At 47.9% G+C, this 23,708-nt stretch overlaps 1 protein-coding gene across 1 annotated transcript in view; it reads right to left on the reverse strand.

Moving 5' to 3' along the window:
• Window positions 1–15,811: 15,811 nt before the first annotated feature.
• LOC148214528 (ceramide synthase 4-like) overlaps window positions 15,812–23,708 on the reverse strand; it is a 34,398-nt gene continuing 26,501 nt past the window's right edge. Inside the window, exons 8-12 of the mRNA XM_088151045.1 lie at window positions 20,084–20,176; window positions 19,624–19,752; window positions 18,919–19,025; window positions 17,597–17,753; window positions 15,812–16,024 (exon numbers count right to left, since the gene is read on the reverse strand). Of these exons, the coding sequence (XP_088007171.1) occupies window positions 15,812–16,024; window positions 17,597–17,753; window positions 18,919–19,025; window positions 19,624–19,752; window positions 20,084–20,176 (699 nt within the window). The remainder of the gene's footprint in view (window positions 16,025–17,596; window positions 17,754–18,918; window positions 19,026–19,623; window positions 19,753–20,083; window positions 20,177–23,708) is intronic.

The following is a 23,708-nucleotide window of genomic DNA, read 5'->3' on the forward strand; positions in this document are numbered from 1 at the left end:
TCCAGTATAGTGTTGGAAGAAAAAGTTATCTTACCAAGTCTGTTTCTGAGCCGGGAGTAAAGACACTGACAAATTGCATGAAGTTAGGAGATTTATTCTTCACCCAAGTGCAGAAGCAATGACAGCAGGCAGTTAGGTGGGCGGCCGCGCTGGGCCCCCTCCCCACAGTACCTTATATACCTTCTGTTACATTCAAACCCACGTTAAGATGTCATGACTTTCTGATCCAATCAAAGCCAGTTACCTTGATCCATACTCCTCCCCTTACCCAGGACCCCTTTCTCTGATGCCAAATAAGGTTCTTCCTTTCTGTATGTAAACTAATTTCTATCACCTTGAGTGTTAACAGCCATATGTAAACATACATCCCTAAGAAACAAGGTCAGGACCGCTTATCTTTCTTTGTGAGGGGTCATCTGAACAAGAAGAGACTATCAGGTCAAGACAGTTTATCTGCTTACATGAGTTGCTGCCTTTCCAGTCAGGAAGAGGCAAACCATGTCAGCAATTAACACATCCTTGAGATTTTGAAAAGTGTTAAAGGTCTTATCCTCAAGAATGCAACCTTTTGATAATCTAAAATACAGTTAACCATACATACAGGAAAGGGAATATTGGCATTTTGCTAGGCCTGCTTTTATTATAAAGATAAATGTTTAAACATCTAAATGTCTTAATATATAAAAATGTCTACATGCACCAACCTTCTAACAATAGTAGGATCCAGGGAGGGCTTCTTGAGGAGGGGGTGCACCAATGCCTCTTTAAAGGGTGCCGGAAACACTCCCTCCTGCAAGGATGCCTTAACCATCACCTGGATCCAACTACATATCCCCTCCCGAGCTGCTTTCACCAGCCAGGAGGGGCATGGGTCCAGATGACAAGTGGTGGCCCTCACAGACCGAAGGATCCTGTCCACTTCCTCAGGAAAAACAGGATCAAACTGTTCCCAGCTAACTGGGCAAGGACGATCCCCCGGTATCTCCCCAGACCCTGCACCACACTCGTCCAACTTGGAATGAATCCGAGCAATTTTATCCTGCAGGTGCTCTGCAAATTCCTCCGTGCAGCCCTGCAAATGAACCACCACATCCCCTTTACCAAGGAGGGACCTGGTGATCCCAAACTGGACCGCCGGGCGGCACTCTGCAGATGCAATAAGGGCGGAGAAGTATTGGCGCTTCGCCGCCCTTATCGCCACAATGTAGGCCTTAATAGCACCTCTAACCTGTGTTCGGTCGGATACAGTCCGTGTCTTCCTCCAGCAGCGCTCTAGACGTCTCTTAACCCTCTTCAGCACCCTCAACTCCTCTGTAAACCACGGGGAGTGTCGGGGCCGACGTGGCAAGAGAGGTCGCAAAGGCGCAATCCTGTCCAAGGCCCCGGCCACCTCCCTGTTCCAGGCAGCAGCCAGGGCCTCCACTGGACCGTGCAGCAGGTCCACAGGAATATCCCCCAGCTCCCTCTGAAACCCCAACGGGTCCATCAGGCGCCGGGGGTGGACCAATCTCATGGGTCCGGCCTCCTTGTGTAGGGGGGTGGCATAGGAGAAACTCAGGGTCACCAGGGCGTGATCTGATCATGACAGCGGGGAAAGCTGTACATCTCCCCTGAGATCACTTTGCCATTGCTCAGACAAGAAAACTAAATCCGACATGTGGCCACTATCTCGGGTTGGGTCCCGCACAATTTGAGACAGGCCCATGGCTGCCATGGTCCCAGGGATGGCAGGTTGAAGTCCCCCAGAACCATAAGCCTGGGGAACTCCACCGCCAGCCCCGAGACAGCCTCCAGCAGCTCAGGCAGGGAGGCTGCCACGCAGCAGGGAGGCCAGTACAGTAGCAGCACTCCCAACTGTTTGCGCGTGCCCAACCTAAGAAACAGTGTCTCACAGCCAGAAACTTGTGGAGCAATGCCCCTGAAGGCCACTAGAGACTCTCGGATGATAACAGCCACCCCTCCTGTCAGAGTCTGCACATTCAATCCCAAAGTTCAGTAAATCCTCTGGAGTCCAAAGAGTTCCATCAGAGATTTCTTTATTCAGGAGAAGCGTACAGCACCATAGTTTGTTGAGCCTAATTCTACAAAGCAAACCCTTGTCCTTTTAAACCCAAATTCCCTCCCTTCTAGCTTTTCTTGAAATTCTTCACGCCTTGCCCCGGTTCTCACACCTCTTGGCCTTGGATGCTTGTTTCAAGATAAAGATAACGACACCTGGCCTCCTCTCCCCCCTGTTTATGGCAGGACAAGCAAGCGGTTTAAAATAACATTCCCACCATACCACTATTCACTCTTTGATATATACTTAGCAATAAAAGTAAAAGCAATAAAAAACAAATGAAGGTTCTGGCTTGCATGGTTCTGTCTTGCCCAGAAGCTATTTTATAGGGTGTGAACCCGGTACTTTGGTGCACTGTGTTGCTATAAGCCACCTCATCGAAAGGGAGAAGTTCAGACCAATCATCTTGTTGATGATTAGTGAAACATCTTAAATATTGTTCCAATAAAGAGTTAATTTTCTCTGTAGATCCGTCCATTTCTGGATGAAAACTGGAACTCAAAGCTTGAGTAGATCCGGAGGGCGGAGCTGGCGTCGCGGCGATACGGCGGGCGATCCTGGGCTCCCAGGATGGCAGCCGATATCTCCTCCCCCGGATGGTCCCGATGGACCTAAGCCGTCCCGTAGAGATGGCGATCGCAAAGGGCGCGTCCCGCGGATCTCAGGGACGCCGCAAGTCCCAGATTGATCCGGGGAGAAGCTCTTGAAGCCGGCGGAGGAGAGCCAGCCAAAATGGCTGCGAAAGCCGGGGCAGCTCCAAAGGAAGAAGGAAGAGAAGGGTGTCAACTGGGTGAGATGGACTCTTACTATTTAACTATTCTTAGAGAACACCTTAAGTAACTTAAAGAGATTTTTAAAAGTGAAGAAAAGTGGATTAAGCGGCGAGATCGAGCCTTATAAAAAAAGGGGGGAAATTTTTTTTTCTTTTCAACTTTCCCTTTTTAGTGGAATTGGCAAGATGTTTTTTTCTTAAAAAAATATATTTTTAACTGGATTGGCTTTTTCTTTTTAATACTCAATAACTCTTTATCTTAAGCCTTTTTTTTGACTAAGATTTCTTTATTGTTGTAAGAAATTTATACTTTTTGATTTTGAAATGGGGAAAGTGGAGTTAAGAGAAAGTAAATGAAAGAAAGTTACACTACCATCTAGAGGCTCAACATAGTGCTTTTTTTCTTCTATTGTGACGCATGCTCAAGGACCCTGTGCTTTCTAAAAAGATAGTGGGATGTGCATGTTTATACAGGTGCCATCCGTAACTATAAACAAGAAAGTGGAGTTGAAAGCAATTTTGAAAATATCAAGATGGAAAGTTTGAGCTAGTCACAAGAGCCCTGATTAGTGGCAGTAGCTCTTCTTTCTGCTAGAAGCTCTGCTTTGCTCTCCATTCCCCCCTCAGTTGGATTTTTTTTAAAGAGACTTAGTCTTTTCCCTCCTCTTCTTTTTTTTTTTCTCCTCTTGTTTTTTTTATTTTTTTTTTATTTTTGGCAAGAACAAAGATAAAGAATCCTTTGACTCAATGAAGGTTTATCAAGATAATAAACTATACGAGAAACACAATGCAGAAAAAGATCTTTAAACTATTGAGGATGACTATAAAAAACTGGAAGAAGAGCTGCAGAAATTCCCGCAAAAAAAAAAAAGAAAAAAGATACTAAAGCTAAAATGGACTTAATTAAACATAAAACGGGATCAATGGAAAAGGAAGAAATAGTACAAGAAATCAGAAACATTAAACAGAATTATTGTGAGGCTTATAAATTGAGAATTAAAAGGGTTAATCAACTGATAAATGAAGAGGGACAGACCTGTTCTTGGCACTGAGGGTGAGAAAAAGATTATACAAGATTATAATGGAAAATCGTACTAAAAGAATGCACAAAAAGAAGAAGTAAAACAATATTGAAAGAAACTACTTCAGATGTTTAAAGAAAAAACGAGGGGAATACAACAATGATGGAACTGACAGAAGCTTCAAAAAGCAGAATGTTTGAAAGGACATTTATTATTGCTTTCTCTTATCCAATAATATAGAAAAAGGAATAAACAGCTAGATATTTTGGGATATTGAATGAAAAGGGTGAACTCAAAATTATGCAAGCGCTGGAATAAAGTATAAATCTGAGATATATAGTTAAAAATTGTATTTGATTCTAAATGTTTTAAGAGATTAGACATTTACATATGGTTGAATATAGTAACATATAGATTTTAAACTAGAGATATTTTTGTTGAAATATGTAGTGAAGAATCTGGTTAGAACTGTAACCCGGTTAGAACTGTAACTGATATTGTAACTGATACTGGTTAGAACTGTAACTTTTAAGAATTGGAAAAATTAAAAATTACTTATGCAGGAGGAAGTTATTGAAAATTATGAAATGTGCAGAGATGAGTTAAACTGAGATTTGAAATTAGAATAAGAAGATAAGTAACTTGTTTTTATTAATGATTGGATGAGAAAATATAGTAATGTAATGGATTAGGAAACTTTATAATAGAAATTTGATATTAATTATTATATATATACACATATAATCGATAGATGAAAATGTATTACTAATCCTATTGAAAGTTAAAATTTCTTGTAATAAATGATTTTATAGATTAGCTATGAATGATTAATAATTGTTAATTGATAAGTATACAAGTATATTTTGAATAGATGATATGAGAATTTAAGATTATGAAAGGGGCACCAACGAGTTGGTAACTGGTTGACACACGCTATAAAATGGAAGATGCTCTTTTTTTTATGCCTTTCTATGGTTTTGTTTGTCCATGTATGTTTTGTGTTTGTTGTAAAAATAAAAAAATATTAAAAAAAAAAAAAAAGCTTGAGTAGATCCAATTAATGTAAGAAATTCCCTCCAAAATTTGGAGGTGAACTGTGGCCCGCGATCTGAAATCACCCTCTTGGGGACGCCATGGAGGCGGTAGACGTGTGCAATGAACAATTTAGCTAATTTTTTAGCATTCGGAATTGATGTGCAAGGAATAAAATGCGCTTGTTTAGAAAACAGATCAATTACAACCCAAATTGCTGTGTTGTGATTGCTCACAGGTAAATCCACAATAAAGTCCATAGAAACTTCTTCCCAAGGTTTTTTTGGAGATGCCACTGATTGTAGAAGGCCCAAAACTTTTCCTCCTCTTTTCTTTGACATTGCACATACAGGACATGTAGAAACATATTCAGAAATGTCTTTTCTCATGGTTGGCCACCAAAATTGTCTACGTAATAAATGTAAGGTTTTTATAAATCCAAAATGCCCCGAGGTTTTATCATCATGTCCCTTTTCTAGGATTTGTTTACGAAGTGAAAGTGGAACATACAGTTTGTCTGCCATCCACCAAGCTTGGTGTTCATGGGTTAGGGTATTTTTATTATTCTGGAACCATTCATCAGAATCTAAGGCAGCGTTTATTTTTTGGAGTAGTTCATTGGTAGGTTTCTGTCTTTGTAGTTTTGCTTGGGTTCTGGTCAGGGCTACCGAGCCAGGTTCTGCTTGAGGTGGTGCTTTAGGGATTACCGGAGCCACTACCTGTTCTCTTTGGCTGTTATGCTGAGGTAGCCTTGATAATGCATCGGCTAAAAAGTTTTTCCCTCCAGGGATGAATTTTAAAGTGAACTTGAACCGGCTGAAAAATTGGGCCCAGCGTACTTGTTTGGGAGATAACTTTCTCGGAGTGGTAAGGGCCTCTAAATTTTTGTGGTCCGTCCACACCTCAAAAGGATGTGATCCCCCTTCAAGGAGGTGTCTCCATGTCATAAGGGCCCAATGTTTCTCAGGGGCCATGTCTAGGAATGACATTTCCCCAGCCAGCTCTTCCATGCTCCACAACTTCGTTTTGCGCCGGTCAGGTTTCTGCGGCGGCGGGAGGGTAGGGTAGGTACCTGTTAGGGTTTCTTCCTCCTCGGATCCCCCTACTGCCCCGGCCACGGGGCACTCCTCCTCCATCTCCGCAGCCGTGGTAGGTTTTTCGAGGGGGTTTTCCACGGTGCTTGGTTCCCCGGTAAATCCCTTGTAAAATGGGGTGAGACTCAACAAAATGTCAGAGTCTGCACACTCAATCCCAAATTTCAGTAAATCCTCTAGAGTCCAAAGAGTTCCATCAGAGATTTCTTTATTCAGGAGAAGCATACAGCATCATAGTTTGTTGAGCCTAATTCTACAAAGCAAACCCTTGTCCTTTTAAGCCCAAATTCCCCCCCTTCTAGCTTTTCTTTCCCGCTTGAAATTCTTCATGCCTTGCCTTGGTAATCACACCTCCTGGCCTTGGATGTCTGTTTCAAGATAGAGATAACGGCACCTGGCCTCCTCTCCCCCCTGTTTATGGCAGGTCAAGCAAGCGGTTCAAAATAACATTCCCACCATACCACTATTCACCCTTTGATATATACTTAGCAATAAAAGTAAAAGCAATAAAAAACAAATGAAGGTTCTGGCTTGCGTGGATCCTGACACCTCCTCCCCTGCCCTGGTATCTTGCCTGCTGCCACACCGTAAACCCAGCACATTTCCGAGAGGGGCACCCCCCCCAGGCCCCAACCAGGTCTTGGTGATACATGCCACGTCTGCCCCCTCTTCAGTGATCAAGTCACCTATGATTGGGGCCTTGTTTTTAACTGACCTGGCATTAAGCAGCAGCAGCCGGAGGCCAGGGCCCCTGTGAACCTGCTGGCCAGGACCTGGGAATGAGCAAGGAAGGCCAGAACAAGCCACCGGTAACACACACCAAGGGCGTCTTCCCCGAAGATGGCCTGCCCCCCTGCTCCCATTCTGGAACTCTCGTGCTTTCTCCATGATCCAGCGAATGTTGGCAATTTGATCTCTAGTTCCTCTGCCTCTTCGAAACCCAGCTTGTACATCCGGTAGTTCTCAGTTCAGATACTGCTAAAGCCTGGCTTGTAGGATTCTGAGCATAACCTTGCTAGCATGTGAAATGAGCGCAATTGTGCAATAGTTTGAGCATTCTTTGGCACTGCCCTTCTTTGGAATTGGAATATAAACTGACCTTTTCCAATCCCATGGCCATTGTTGCATTTTCCAAACTTGCTGGCATACTGAGTGCAGCCCTTTAACAGCATCATCTTTTAGCATTTTAAATAACTCAGCAGGAATACTGTCATCTCCACTAGCTTTGTTGTTTGTAATGCTTCCTAAGGCCCACTTGACTTTACTCTCTAGGATGTCCGGCCCAAGGTCAGTGATCACACCAGCGTGGACATCAGGGACATTAAGATCTTTCTTGTAGAGTTCTTCTGTGTATTCTTGCCACCTCTTCTTAATCTCTTCTGCTTCTGTTAGGTCCCTGCCTTTTTTGTCCTTTATCGTGCCCATCTTTGCACTAAACGTTCCTTTGATATCTCCAATTTTCTTGAAGAGATCTCTAGTCTTCCCCATTCTATTGTTTTCCTCGATTTCTTTGCATTGTTCATTTAAGAAGGCCTTCTTATCTCTCCTTGCTATTCTCTGGAAATCTGCATTCAGTTGCTGATATCTTCCTCTTTCACCCTTGCTTTTCGCATTCCTTCTTTCCACAGCTATTTGTAAAGCCTCCTCAGACAGCCATTTTGCTTTCTTGCATTTCCTTTTCTTTGGGATGGTTTTAGTTGCTGCCTCCTGTACAATGTTACAGACCTCCGTCCCTCGTTCTTCAGGCACTCTGTCTACCAAATCTAATCCTCTAAATCTATTCATCACCTTCACTGTGTCCTCACAAGGAATATGACCTAAGTCACCATACCTGAGTGGTCTAGTGGTTTTCCCTACGTTCTTCAATTTAAGCCTAAATTTTGCAGTAAGAAGCTCATGATCTGAGCCACAGTCAGCTCCTGGTCTTGTTTTTGCTGCCTGTATAGAGCTTCTCCATCTTTGGCTGCAAAGTATATAATCAATCTGGTTTCGGTACTGACCATCTGGTGATTTCCATGTGTAGAGTCATCTCTTGTGCTGTTGGAAAAGAGTGTTTGCTGTGACCAGCTTGTTCTCTTGACAGAACTCTATTAGCCTTTGCCCTGCTTCATTTTGTACTCCAAGGCCAAACTTGCCCGTTATTCTGGTTACTCCTTGACTTCCTACTTTAGTATTCCAATCCCCTGTGATGAAAAGGACATCTTTTTTTGGTGCTAGTTCTAGAAGGTGTTGTAGGTCTTCATAGAACCGGTCAACATCAGCTTCTTCGGCATCACTGGTTGGGGCATAGACTTGGATGGCTGTGATACTGAATGGTTTGCCGTGGATTCGCACTGAGATCATTCTGTCGTTTTTGAGGTTACTGCCCCCGTTACTGCCTTTGCCACTCTCTTATTGACTATGAGTGCAACTCCATTTCTTCTAAGGGTTTCGTGCCCACAGTAGTAGATATAATGGTCACCCGAATTAAATTCACCCATTCCCGTCCATTTCAGTTCGCTGATTCCCAAGATGTTGATGTTCAGTCTTGTCATCTCATGTCTGACCACATCCAGCTTGCCTTGGTTCATAGATCTTACATTCCAGGTTCCTATGCAATATTGTTCTTTGCAGCATCGGACCTTCTTTTCGCTTCCAGATGCATCCACGACTGAGTGTCCTTTCGGCTTTGGCCCAGCCGCTTCACTCTTTCTGGAGCTACTCGGAATTGCCCTCCGCTCTTCCCCAGGAGCATGTTGGGCACCTTCCGACCTGAGGGGCTCGTCTTCCGGCGTCATATCTTTTAGCCTTTTGACATCGTCCATGGGGTTTTCTTGGCAAGGATCCTGGAGTGGGTTGCCATTCCCTTCTCCAGTGGACCACATATTGTCCACTGAGTCACGCAAGCCCCTTCGCCACGACAAGGCAGTGATCCACGAAGGGGCCGCTGCACTAATCTAGGCAAAAAGAATACTTTTACGGGTTTTATGATCTTCACCTGAATGCCCGAATGCCCTGAGAGCTTACCTGTGCGCCCTGAAGCTTGGACACCAAACTGCAGACTTTGGGCGTGCCCTGTGTACCTGGGAAAATTTGGCGGGACCGGTGTGGCTGGGCAGAGCCCCGTGGTTGAGTCAGACGGGGAGCAGCAAGGGGGGAGCGGCAAGAGCTCAAGGAGAGCGCTTGGCTATAGGGAGGAACTTTTTGCTCCAGTCTGGGATCTTTGGGGGTGCTTGATGCTTCGGTCCCATACGCCCAGAGGTTGGCGGAGCTCGGCAGGGGCCGGGCAGAGCTCCGCAATTGTGCCGGCCGATGCGGTGAGTGCACAGTCCGACGAGAGGTCTGGGCCACGGCAGCCTAGAAGTCAGTTGAGCTTGAGGCTGGACCTCTTCGCAGGCCCCAAAATCAGCTGGATTGGCACTGGAGCACTACCGGTGACCCAAGTTGTAGCTGGAGTGGTGGCTGGAGCAGTTTGAGTGGGACTGATGGCGAAGGCCCGAGGCCTGGAAATTGGCCTAACAGCTGGTTTGCAATCTGGCACCCGAACAGCGGCTTTGGCCCCTGAGGGCACCCGAACGACTAGGAAGCCGACGGGTTCGATTCCAGGCACAGTGCTGGGGTCCCTTCAGTGGATGTTAGTTGGGCCTCCCTCCCTAGGCTGACAGGCAGGGAGGCAATCCGTCGGTGGATGTGTGAATGTGTGGGTGAGTGTTGCCCTCTACTGACCAGTGAGGGAAGCCAGTGCGTAGGGCATAGTGCGTAAAGGTGAGGGATAAGGCTCCTACGGTGCCGAGAGCAGGAGTTGGAGTGCCGGGGAGCACACAACCACCCCGATTGATTGAGTGCTTGTTAGTGTATGTTTGGATGGGATTCCCTAATTCCCTAATTAGGGAAGCTGGAGGTCCGAGACTGGGGAGAATCGGAGGCCCTGGAGGATTTAGGGCCAGTCATAGGTGTTATGGCAGGAGTCAGAGGGCGGGCTGCTCTCAGGGGAGACGCCCGCAGTGTTTATTACTGGTGGCATCTTCCGGCCCTCTGGACTCAGATCCAGGCCCTGGGCAGCAGACCCACCGCGGCCCTGGCTTTCGGCTGCTGCTGCTTAACGCCAGGGCAGTCAACAACAAGGCCCCCCTTATATGTGATTTGATCACTGAGGAGCGGGCCGACCTGGCATGCATCAGTGAGACCTGGCTGGGCCCTGAGGTGGGGGTCCCCTTTCGGAAATGTGCCCAGCCAGGTTCATAGTGTGGCACCAGCCAAGACCCCAGGGCGGGGGAGGAGGGGTAGCAGTTGTCATCCAGGAGCCTTCAGGGGCACTGCTCCACAAGTGGCCGGTTGTGAGACCTTGTTCCTGAAGTTGGGTTTACGGAGGAGTTGAGGGTCTTGAAAAGGATTAAGAGGCATCTAGAGCACCTCTGGAGGAAAACAAGGACCGAACCCGACCAAACACAGACTAGAGCCGCTATTAAGGCCTACCTTGTGGTGGTAAGAGTGATGAAACGTCATTATCTCTCCACTCTTATTGCATCTGCAGAATGCCGCCCGACGGCCCTGTTTCAGATCACCCGATCCCTCTTGGGAAAGGAGGGCCCAGTGGCCGCACAGAGGAGTTTTCTGGGCATCTGGAGGATAAAATTGCTCAGATCCATTCCCAGTTGGATACCAAGCGTGTGGCATGGCCTATGGAGATGCCCAGGGTACGGACTTACCCTGTTATCTGGGAACAGTTTGAACATTTGGACCCGAGGAAGTGGACAGGTCCTCTGGACTGTCAGTACCACCACTTGTCAACTACGCCCATGCCCTCCTGGCTGGTCAAGGCCGCTTGGGAGGTGACGTGTGGGTGGGTCCAGGCGATGGCGAATTCATCCTTGAGGGAGGGGGTGCTTCCAGCCATCTTTCCTCCTCAAGAAACCATCGCTGGATCCCACCATATTAGACACTTTTTGTCCAGTCTCCCACCTCCCCTTTCTAGGGAACGTGGTTGAGAAGGTAGTGGCGTTGCAGCTCCAGAGGATCCTGGAGGAAACGGATTATCTGGACAGGTTTCAGGCCCAGATATGGGGGTAGTGCGTCCATCCTTGCTCTTCTTCACCTCTCAGCAGCTTTCGATACCATCAACCATGATATCCTGTTGGGCCGACTTTGGGAGTTTTGTGCCGGTTCACCTCCTTCCTCCAAGGACGGTCCCAATCAGCGTTGATCCAGCCCACGGCCCTTCTGTTGTGGGGCACCACAGGGTTCAGTACTCTCTCCACTACGTGAAGAGAACATCTACGTGAAACCACTGGGTGAGATCATCCGCCACCATGGGATGAGGTATCGTCGATATGCAGATGATACCCGGATATACATCTCCATCCCGGGTGATCTGAGGGATGCTGTGACTACCCTTTTGCGGTGCCTGGAGGCTGTGGAGGTCTGGATGGGGAACAATGGGCTTCAGCTGAACGCTGGCAAGATGGAGTGGCTGTGGATTGGAGGCTCCTCTGTATCTGGGGGTTTACATCTTTGGTTCTCGATGGGGTTGCACTCCCCAGACAGACCCGGTGTGTAATCTGGGGGTCTTCCTGGACTCACGACTCCTGCTCGAGGAGCAGGTGGCAGTCGTGGCCAGGAGGGCCTTTGTTCAACTTCATGTTGTGCGCCAGTTATGCCCCTTCCTGGATCCGGAGGCCCTCCGGTCTGTCACTCACACGCTGGTCATCTCTCATTTAGACTATTGCAACGCAGTCTACATGGGGCTACCCTTGAAGAGTATCCGGAAGCTACAGCTGGTTCAAAATGTGGCCACATGGGGAATTTTGGGTGCCCCAAGGATGTCACATGTAACACCTCTGCTGTGGGAGCTGCATTGGGTGCCAGTTTGCTTCCAGGTACCTGAGAGACCGTCTCGCCCCCATTACATCGACCCATCCCACCGGGTCTGGCAGAGACGGCATGTTTCGGATCCCATCGGTGAGAGAATGTCGACTGGCGGGTCCCAGGAGGAGAGCCTTCTCTGCCCTATGGAATACCCTCCCCCCAGAGGTGAGGCGGGCCCCTACCCTCCCAATTTTCCAGGAGGAATTGAAGACCTGGCTCTGCCAACTTGCGTGGGGCGAGAAAAGAAAACCAACCCTGGGGGCTTCTGGCACCTTGAAGACGCTCCCCAAGTTTATCAATACGTAATTAACATCACCCTCTTGGAAGTATTATAAAGGAATCTTGTTATAGTGTATTCTAATTAATTGATTAATATTTATTTTATTGTAATGAATATCTATTCTGCTTTTACTGTAAACCAGTCAGAGTCACTCTGTAGTGAGATGGATGGTGACAAATTTGAAATATAAATAAATAAATAAATAAATAAATAAATAAATAAATAAATAAATATTTTTGTTTTGTTTTTTTAATGGTCAACTACAGCATAGAATTTGGAGACCTGCAAACTCTGTGGTGAAACTGCTGTTGACGTTCATTTTGGGAAATGCAAATTAGTTTCATCCCTTGAAAATGCAGACTGAATTCATTTCTCCTTCATCCCAAGAATGCCTTATGAAATTGGGTGCTGAAGCTAAATCTTTGCAAAGCTGCTGCTTAGGACAGCTTGCAGGATTTAGCCTGGTGACATCATTAAGAGAGCCTCCTTGAGGAGAAGACTACCTTTCCCACAATCCTAGGCTACGACTGGGATGACAGGGCATTCAGGTTTGTTTTGCACTTTGGGGAAAGTAGTGCAGAATGAGTTAAGAAACTGAGCAAGGGAAGCCCTTTCATTTGTCCAAAAAGAGTTTATTCTCGACTTCCAGTGGGAACATGGCAGCTTAAACACCTCTCCATGACAGGGAGAGATGTCACTGCAGCGGGATTGCCGGCCGTCCAATATGCTCCGGATAAAGGAGGAAATCGACCCATTTGGTTTCCTGACAGCTGTTCCTTGAAAGCTAATCGCGGAGGCTGAAGCCTCTGCAAATAGCTCTTGTCGAGCAGCTGGGAGGCAAAGGGAACCGTCTCTGTTCGCCACTGCGGTGCAGCCTTAATGGACACTAGAGCTGACCAACTGTCATTTCTTAAAGACTTTGGTTCCTAACCTTTTGAGCTTCAGACGGACTTTCCTTCGCAACAGATAAGTAAATCTCTTGGGGCTTATCCTTATTTTTGGGACTATATTCTTAAATGAAGAAATGGAGTTTTAAATCGAGCTGATTAATTCGCAAAAGGCTGGAGGAAAAGTGTAATTCAAAAGAGACTTAAAATTTACGGGTAGTGGAAAAGGAAGATTTATTTGTTAAAAGTTTGTTTTTTCATGAAACTCCATCTGCAGCAACCAGGTTTGTCTTTTCTCCGGGGAAGTTTCTTGTTTGTTCAGTTCTGTCTGCTGATTGGTGGGGCTTTAGAAACTGAGCTAGACTGTAGCTTGATTCCTGTGTGATCCCTTTGAAGTGAGCACACACGCCTGCAATTTCAGCTTGAAAGGCACCAGACGTGGTGAACTGCAGTTCACTTTCGCTTGCAATTAGCTATATCTGGCTATACATTTTAGTGGTCTAAATGGAAAGAAGAAGAAGAAGAAATGGCTAAAAGAGGCCCCTTGCAGCAGCCGCTAGAAGATAAAATAACCTCCTCCTAAAATAAGTCTAGCTCCAGTAGGAGCTGGATTTAAGTCCCTTGGAAAAAGATAGAGGAAAAAGTGGATAAGTTGATTAAATTTGGAAGAAAGGTGGAGACTGAACCAAATGTGGAATTAGAGCTCAAAAAAACGTTGGATTATGAAGGTGATCTGAATAAAGAAGTTGTGGGTTTAAATATGGACTTAAGAGGGCCAAAAGGTGATATGGAAAAAGATGTTAGAATGGAATCACCAATGGAATCAATTGATGTTACAATGTTCAAAGAGGACATTCAAATAATGGAGAAGAGTGATCTGGAAAGATTTTTTATTTTGGATTTGCAAATGTAATGTATTGCATCCGTTCCTGGGAAGAGATGAAGAGAAAATATTGGAGATGCTTCTGGGAGAAGACAAGCAGGTGATGGGGAACCAGCTGGTGGGACATTAAAAGAAAGGACTGAAGTTTAAGCTTTTTAAAAGTAAACCAAAGGTTTACAAAGTGAATTTATTGGACAAATATGTTGAGGCTCTCAGTAGTTATTAATGGAATTTGTTTTTATGACCAGAGCTGAGTGACAATGTTTTAAGGATTTTGGTATAAAGTTCACTAAGGATAAGATATATTTGTTATTAAATCTATGCAATTTTTGTTCTTAGACGTGACAATAGTAGTAAGGTTTTGATATGTATAAAGGTGGAAGGCTATGACATTATTTATAATTTTTTTTTTATATATGAGAGCAGCAAGGTTTTTAAATGCATAGAGGTGGAAACAAAAGATATTATCTATAGTGAAATAATGGTTTGTGAGTTTGAAGGACTTGGCCGAGATGGAGAAATTAATAGTTTTGATCTGAGATAAGACATTGGGTAATTTTACTGTTAATTGGATTGATTTTTTAAAAACTTTTTGTGGGATAAACAAAAATTAAATTATGTTGTATAGGTTTGATTATTAGAAATAAAATGGATTAATCGAAATAATGGCAATTATGTAGCAAATTAGAGCAAGAGTTTGATCCATATTGTTACTTATATCCCTTGTGGAGGGGGTCAGAAGTCAATTCTTTTGTGATTTTTTTTTCTTTTCTGCACTTTTGCCTTTTACTGTTTTTTCTTTTTTCAATTTTTTCAATATTTTCTTTTTCTTATTTTTTATTTTTATCTTAATTTGGTTAGTGTTTTATGCTTCTTTTGAAAAAATTAAATTATAAAAAACAACACAAAAAGGTTATTCTCAGCTCCAGCTACAGGAGAAGAAGGTGACCGTTACATCCCAGGTCTCCATAAATAAATAAATAAATAAATAAATAAATAAATAAATAAATAAATAAATAAATAAATACCATCTTGATTCATTGGGTCCGTCTCCCCTGGAGAGGAGGTGGCCTGGCCCACGTGGTAGAACCAAGTTCAGATGCCTCCTCCAGGCCCAAGTCAGGTGAGGAAGCCCACAGCCACCTGCCTCTGCTCCAGTAGTCCTTCTCAGAGATGCCTCCAAACCGCCACCTTCTCCCCTTGCCTTCTTCTCCTGCTGCCCACATCCCCCAAACACAAGGGGCTTTGGGCCTTCGCCTATGATCCAAGATGCCAACGCCCCATGCAGACCTTCTCCCTGCCTTTGCTGCCCTGCCCAACTCATGGCCCTGGCTCTCGGGAGACTCCACCATCACTCGGGTGACCATTATCTCCCTCTTGGGACTGGGCTACCCACATCTTCCTCACTCACCCCACCCATAAGGGTTCTGAGCTAGGATTCTACAGCTTTCAAGCCACCCAAGAGGACCACTCCAGAGATCCTGCCGATCATCTGGAGAGGCTTTGCATCTTCTCGCTGCTGCTCTCGCAGCCATCGGAAGATCAGGCAAGAGTGACTGAACCAAGCACACAGCTTTGGCCGGGAGGCTTGAGCAATGCCCTTCTAGGCCTAGGAGGAGCTCAGGCAAGCAGAGGGAACGTCAGCCTTCCCAGGTAGACCAGACAGGAACCACGACCAGATCAGCTAATTCTATTTTATTGTAAGGCTACATTGACAGAATCTTGCAAGTCTGAAAGTACAATTCTCCCGCCATCTCTTTTACAGCCTGATAAGTGAGGGAGGTTCCTTTCTTTCTCTGCCCGTTATGCAGCTCTGCGCTATGCCCCCTTCTTTGATGATTCCCCAGCCAGCATCGACCCCAACACCACCACCACCACCACCACCTCACAAAGTCATTCCCACATACCATTAAAGGGAAAGGCAGGAGGGAGCAGTGATTACGGGCTCAGCTGGCTGGGGCTGGCTGGCTTTGGTGTGGCTGCTGGAGGGGCCCCCCTGTTCAGTTCCAACTGCGCTCGCTTGGTGATGAAGGGCAGGTGGGGGTTGGGCTGGGGATCGACACTGCTGTTTTTCTGCTCTGCCTTCTGGTCCACCTCTTCCTCTTCCTCATCCTCGCTGCCCTCTGAGTCGCTCCGCACATCCTTTTCCAGCTGCAAGAGAGAAACAGAGCTGTGGCCGCCCTTCGGTCCTGCTCGGCTGGAGTCCGTTGGAGGGCGGAAACCTTTGGGGGACACAGAACTGGCCTCTTCCATTGGGGATGCGTGACTTTTGTACAACCCGAGGGCCACACCAGGCGTTGCGTGGCTTGCAGGCAAGCCCAGGGCTCTTTGGGGCGAGGGGTTCACAAGTTTAAGGGGGCATGGGGGCTTTAACAACCTGCAAGGCTAAGACATCCATTTCACCTCTGGCATCTCTCCAAACCCTCAAAAATGCCACCATGGTCATCCCCCTCTCCTGAGGCTCTGGGGCTGAGGGACACAGTAGGGATCCTGCTGGACCTCAGCTGGTCTCTGGATTGTACATTTTTGGACCCATTTGGTATGATGAAAACAAAGATGGTGGCACTCCTTAGAAAATTGCAAGAGGGACCTGCAACTGAGATGCTGCAGCATGGAGCGGTTCAGTCCACCTTTTCAGCGACTCCATTCTGTTTCTTAGCAGTTTTAGTGTGCTTGCTTGGGTGTCGTGGGGGAGCAGAGGATCCCTCCCTTTAGTTATTTCCTGAAGGTATTTTGCATCTCTGCAGAGTTTCCAGTCCTTCCACACCCACCGAGCTCACCTTTTATGTGTACATGGTGCTGTTGGGACCTTACAAGCACAACACTCCTGCCTGGCTGCTGGCAATAGAAAGAGCGCTAGGATAGGTTCTCTTCACCCCACATGCCAAGCCAGGCCAGCTACGAACTTCATTGCGGTATTCCCACAGAGTGCTGGGCTGAATTAATGTCACTTGTGGTCAGCTTTATTTCTCATTGTGTTTTGATGGCAAAATTGGGTTAGTTCACAATTCCATGTCTTGTGAAGACAAGAAGAAATTATTTGATTCAGCAATGCAGGTCAAGCAGGTTGTGGAAAACGTTTGGCAGAATGTTGCCTCCTTTCCGACACCACTCACATGTGGGTGGGTGCTGCCACGTGTGGCCTTCTCAGACATCTCGCAGGGACAGTGATAGGGGTATCCAGCCTCCTGTTGCTTCCTCAGGGCCCAAACGGGGGTGGGAGGGGTGGGGGAGCTGACCTGGCTCTTCCCAAGCTCATGGGGCAGCCAAACAGATGCCTGTCCTGGCCGGGAGGGCCATCCGCGCTGAAAGGTGCCATCCTTGGACAGCCCCAGGTACACTGAACAACAGCCTTGCACAAGCATCACCAGCCTTGCACAAGCATCAGGACGGATGATCGACAGCACAGGAACCCCCCACTGAATTTCCCTCTCCCATCCCCCCTCTTAACTGACTGCATGATCAGCATCTGGGCAGCGGGCAATTTGCAGAGCAGAGCAGAGCAAATCTCTGCCCCGCAGAGCTTACAGTCTACAGTTCAGACTGGGAGAAATGAGAGGTGACAAGGAGGAGAGGCACGTGAGGCCGGGCAGAGCGAGGATCTGCAGAACCAAAGAATCGGGCATCCAGCGCGACAGCGGAGAGGAACTGAAAGTGCAGCAGGGTAAAAGGAAAGCAATTTCTGGTCTCCCCCCTTCCCAAGTGCCCGATTTCTGCCCTTACCTTGCCATGCATCAGGAACCTATAAACCATGCGAATGACCAAGGACAACCAGAAGAGATCAAGGAGGTACAGGACTATCAGAAGCGCGTTGAAGAAGTAGTAGCCGAAAAAAGGCTGGAAGAGCTCCGTGAAATAGTAACACGTGTTGTAGAAAATCCTTTGGGGGTGCAAAAAGGAGGAGGAAAAGGGTTACGCTTGTATTGCTTCTCAGCACTGTTTAAGGCTGGGATAATCAATCGGGTCAGGAATTCTGGCAGGGCGGTATGTATTAGGGCTTCAAAAATGAGAACTAATGATCTCAATGGCTTCAGTCAACATTGTTGTTGAAATAACGGAGAATAATAGATGCTCTGCCTGGTCCAATGGCTTCTCAAGGCTTCTGGCATTCCTTAAATCAGGGCTACCCGATCGGGACTGCGCACATCTGCACAGCCACTAAGAGGCAGGAAAGGTGCAGATTCTGGTCTGTTTTCTTTTTCGCCTCCTTCTGCTGCTCAGATGCAGATACAGGCGTTTCCAGCGCTGACAGCCCTAACTTAAGAAGTCCTGTATCCCAACCTCTGCTGCAGTTGAGGGCCCAGGCTGGTCGTTACCGTTAATAAATACGGCGGAACGAGGTTTAGGCTGTAAGCTATATGCAGCAGGGACCTTTGCCTCTGCCTCACATTGTACTCTGGGGAAAATTGTGTAAGCACAGAGAGATTTGGGAAACACGGGGCACTTAAAATAAAGCATCGCTTTGCTGCAGGTTAGAGCTCCAGATGACTCATTGGCCATATCCGTCCACTTCATTCACACCAAACGAGCACAGATTGTCCTCCTTTAGGAGCCAGAATTGGGACCGGCAACTGGGTCGGTAAGCAAAGAAGTCGCTAAGTGAAACCGCCTATGCGCTTAAGATCTTCCTTCAACTTTCCTTCGCTTTACAGACCGGCGAAGGTCATCAATGTAAGGACAGGTGGCAAAGTGACTTTTTCATCACCACCGTAACTGCGAATGGTGGCGAAACAAGGCAGTTGCAAAACGAGACATTCTGTGGCCGTTTAGTCCCTCAGTCCCCCTCCCTCCCTCAACCACCGACTTTTTATTTCCCGAAAATTATCACTGCTACTCCTGCAACCTGAGGAGTTTTCCTGGCCTTGATGTCACCTCCCACTTCTGGTGGTTTGATGGGCTACATGGAGGTTCAAACTGCTACTTGTAGAGAGCAATGACAAGCTGAGGTGTCCCAAGGTGTGTGGGGGTGTCAAAAAAGTCAAGATGGCGCTGCAACTGTGCCATCAAACCCCGCCCCCCTTTCTGCATGCATTCCCGAAACGTACTTGAATGGAAAAATCACCAGGCAGTTGAAGAGGTATAATGCTGTGAATATGAAAAAGAGGGTGTTGCAAGTCTTCTGCCACTTCAGGTAGTTAAACGTCTTCGCGAACTGGGGAAAAAGAGAAAGAAAGAAGCAGAAATTGTTGAGCGGCTGAGGTTCCTATTGTGAAAGGACTTGACTTTCAGGATTCGGGTTCAGGTTTCTCTACATTTAAACTGCAGCGCCCATCTTCTCTCTCCCACGAAGGATGCTGGGAATTGTAGTTTGGGGAATATGTAAATGCCCAAGAGAAACATGGCCATAGGTTAGCTTACAAGCCTGTCTTAGTCTCCAGCAGCTCAAACCTGTTCCAAACCTCCGGTGCTGAATGGAGAACAAGTGCAAAGTCATTGTTTCAGACTGAAAACTGGGCATCTGAAATATGAAACAATTCCAGCTTGAATCGCTTTGCACGCTGATGCTATCTCTGAATTGTTTAGGCATTTGTTTCTCTTCCTTCAAACAAGCCTTTCAAATTGGGACTACGGCACCCATAATTTAGCCTGTCCCAACACACCTGGAGAGCTGCAGGAAGGCTGGTATAAATTCCTTTCTAGATTTATTTCCTCTTTCCAAAGGAAAATGAAGTAGTATTTTTCAGAAAGAGAGGAAGGAGAATAATCTGTTCTTCCTTCTTGGGGAAGAGTGTCCCTGAGCATTAACTTACTTGTAGGAGACATTCCGAAATATCGTGTAGAATCATGACAACCGAACCGATACGGATGTAATTGGTGCAGTATGAGAAGCTGATGAGGAAGACGGTGGCTGCATGGTGGACAATTTGCTCACGAAGGTCCTGCAGTGAGAGGATTCAACTGATGGATTTTGCGGCTGCTCGTGGGGGCCAGACACCCCCATTATGGGGAAGGGGTTTAGCGTGGAATGTTTTGCATCTGCAGATACACCAAATTAGTGCCCTTGTTTTTCACTTTTTCTCTTCATTTGATTGATTCTGCAGTTTTAAAATTAGCCGCCCAGAGTCTCCTTAGTGAGATGGGCAGCCACTTAAATCGACTGAAAGGCACAAATGCTGGTTGTGGGCCAAAAGGAGGAACCGTGTTCCCTCCTGGATCCGAATGGGGCTTCCTGACCAGCCGGACCGATCTCTTCCGCCAGAGACCACTCACCGTCCGTTTCACTTGAAAAGGCAGCATGATGACCAAGGAGCAGTAGAAGGAGAACTGCGTGAGGTAGTAGCCACAGATGCTGGGCTGGAGAGGCTGCAGTGCACAAGGGGACGGGTGGAAGGAAGAGAAACAGTGTCATGCAATCCCAGCTCTCAGCTTCCCAAGCTAAGATAAAGCAGGGCTGGCTGGGGAATTCAGGGAGTTGGAGTCCACACATCTTAAAGGTCCCAGGTGTGAGAAACACTTTCGCCGAGAGCCCCTACAAGCAGGGTCTTCCCTTGACATTTCATTTCTATCTCCCTTTTCCTTTTCAGCCCCCTCCCCCCTCCCCCATTTTTGGCGCAATGCTCCAGAGAGGAAAGGGGGCCACCAGGACGGGGATGGAGGTCCATGGCAGAGATGTGAGCATGAGAAGAGGCCACAGAAACACAAGCGGCCAGATCTTCCACACGTGTACATTCTTGATATGTAAAGATGAATTATGAATCGGTCAAGCTGTGAGGTCAGAGCAGACCTCAAGGGATTCTCTATTCTATCTGCATGGAAAAGTTGAGCCAACCCTGATCAAACCGTCAGCTTGTGCTAGAAGTTAGAAGGAATGCTATGACTGTACCAGATGTCAGGCAGTGGAACAGGCTGCTGGAAGCAAAGGCTGGAGGGTCTGGAAAAACATTGGATGATGCACTGAGCAGGGGCTGGACTAGACAGACTCTACGGTCCTTCCAACTCTATGATCCTATGACTTCAACCAGTAGTTTGTAACACCTCTTTGACCATAAACCACAGGGTCCAAACATTTCCTGTAGGATCTTCCTAAGACCTTTTCTAATCTTGCTTTTGGAAATTTTTGCAAATACTCTGCTCCTTCCCACCTCTCAAATTACAATTATTGTTTTGTCTGTTTTCAGCAACCATGAGCTCTTCAAAGCAATTGTCTGAGCATTTGAAAATGAGGATAATTCACTCTTGCAAAGCTCGGGAAGTATGGGTGAACGGATGGATGGAGAGATAGACAGATAGATAGTTGATAGAGAGAGATAGAGTGATAGATAAGGAGAGAGGGGAGAGAAAGAGAGAGAACTAAACACCCCCAGTGAGAAATTTCATCTATGACAAACATTGCCTGAAAAACATTGTGTGGCTACAAGGAAGAATGGATTCAACAAAATATCAACATATCTTAGAAGGAACAGTCCCAAAGCCAGGGAAGGAACTGAAGCTGAAAAGAGACAGTTCAGCAAGACAATGGTCTGAACCATTTTTTTCCACTGTCTCCTGCAGAACTTTATGGTTCCGTGAAAACTTGATGGAGTGCTGTGAGGGACTAACGGCAGAAACCTTTCATTTCAGCACAGCCAATTTTCTATCACTAGAGCTTTGAGCAAGGTGTTGGGGGAGCGTATTGAATGGCCACCTTGGTCCCTAAACCTAAATATCACTGAAAATATCGGGGGAGACCTTAAACATGCAATTCAGGCGAGCAGATTGAAAAATTTTTCTCAGCTAGGAGAGTTCTGAAAGGTGTCAGGTTCGGTCAGCACGGGGCTTCAGGGAAGCACGGGGCTTCAGGGAAGCTTGCAGCCAGACCACGCGGAATCCACCGGCGGTAGCTAGCGGGGAAAAGAGGAACTGAAAGCGCCGCTACTTAACGGGCCACCTGCGCCCAGCCAAACAGGAAAACCGCAGCAGAAGTTTTAACTATACACTGATAACGGCGTGAGCCAACAATGAATGGGGCCACAAACAGCGAAACAAGATCGCCGCGCAACACAGCACCCTCGGGCTTGCACGTAACGGGGGGGGACCAACCCAAGCCAGAGGGGGACTGCCAATCAAGGACAATGGACCCTGACCGAACCTGCCATCATGGACAATCAAGAGGGATTATTGGGGGGCCGATAATCCGCAGCGGTAACGCGATCGCGGGGCGGAAAAAAGCGCGGGAAGGGGTGAATATAACGAGTGATGCAATTGTACCAAGCCAGTCCTGGCTTTGCTTGTGACTGCTACATTACGCATGAGTAAACCTCTTTTGTGAACCGCACATGTCACGGGAGTTTCTCTGTCGAACGGGGCAAACCTTACATAAAGCCAGGACTCACCGTTAGCGGTACCCGGTGCCACCGAGGAGCGTTTCCCTTTCTAATACAGGCATGACCAGCGACGAGGAATCCGTGGGTCAGCTGGAGCACAAGGGACCCAGACTCAAGGAGGGACGGTCAGAGCCACCCGGGAGCGACGGGACAGCGGCCAGGGCCGGGGACCCTCCAATGGAGTGGTGGTCGATGTGCGTGAACCAAGGGCCAGACAGCTCAGGTGTCATGATGACCCGGGGTTTGGGGGCCCGGAACCGCGAGTGGGACGAGAAGCTCGCCCGACTAGAGGAGACGATCGAGCGGCGCCTAGACGCCGTGGAGGCGATGCTCCAAACCTTGCTACAGAGAGCGGGACCATCGGCGGTGAGCGATGGCACGAGCAACAGGGGTGGCAGCCCGGCAACCCAGCCGGCACCACCCACGATGCCCCGGTCGGTGGACCGACGGGCGGCGGACGCCCTGAGACTTCGAGGCATCACCGGGAAGTTCTCAGGGGACCCTGAACAGCTGCCGCACTTCTTGACGCACGTCAGGGGTTTCATGCAGAGGGGTGGTCACCTATTCGCTAGGGACGAGGATAGAGGATCGTACGTGGCCGAGCTGTTAGACGGCCAAGCGGCTAGCTGGGTGATCGGTCTATACGACGCCAACGCGGAGGAACTGCGGAGTTTCCCGAACTTCATGCAGGCGCTCCGGGACAGATTCGAGGACACATTGAGCACCAAGCGGGCTGAGGAGGACATCCTGCAGTTCAGACAGCGGGACAAGTCGGTATCGGAGTACGCCCTGGAGTTCCAGAGGTTGGTAGAGAAGCTCACGGACTGGCCAGATTCCCTGAGGGTGAAGTATTTTAAGAGGGGGCTCAATCCGGAGATCCTGGAGCGGGCACTGGGGCGGGATGACCCGTCCACAGTGAAAGATTGGATCTGGCTGGCCGGAACGGCGGAATCAGCGTGGCGGCAGAGTCAACAAAGTGCAAGGCGACAGGACCAGACGAGTGACCAGCCGAGGGAGAGACCCCCAGAGGAAAGGCAGAGCAGTCGGCGGCAGTCCACCGGGGGGCGAGAGGCAAGCAAAACCCCGAACCTGTGCTTCCGGTGCAAAGGCAGAGGCCACCGAGCGGCGCAGTGCCCGACGGAGCAGGAAGGAGCCTCACCACGGCCCGGAGTCAAGCCCCCGCGCCCTACCGGGAAAAGGGGCGGTGACCGACCGTGGAAGAGTGCAATGGCGGCCGTGACCAAAAGAGGACTGATGGGGTGGTCGACCCCGGAGATGGCGTCCTCCGGAGAGGACTCGGAGCCGGCGGGAAACGAGGCGCGCTCGCACTGAATGGCGTCCCAGTGCGAGCAGGGGAACCGAGGCGCACGGACCCAATCGGGGATGAGGACTGCCCTCCGTTCCGGGTGAGGATACACATTCGGGGGGTGAGATCCGGAGGGGAGGCACAGCTGCGGGTGCTGCTGGATTCAGGCTGCAGCCACTGCTTGATGCACCCAGCTGTGGTCTCGGGACTCGGACTACAGCTGAGG

The sequence above is a fragment of the Python bivittatus genome, unplaced genomic scaffold (genome assembly GCF_059951505.1).
Source record: "Python bivittatus isolate LINGU-HERP-01145 unplaced genomic scaffold, Pbiv_v1 ctg000630_np1212, whole genome shotgun sequence".
NCBI classification, from domain to species: domain Eukaryota; kingdom Metazoa; phylum Chordata; class Lepidosauria; order Squamata; family Pythonidae; genus Python; species Python bivittatus.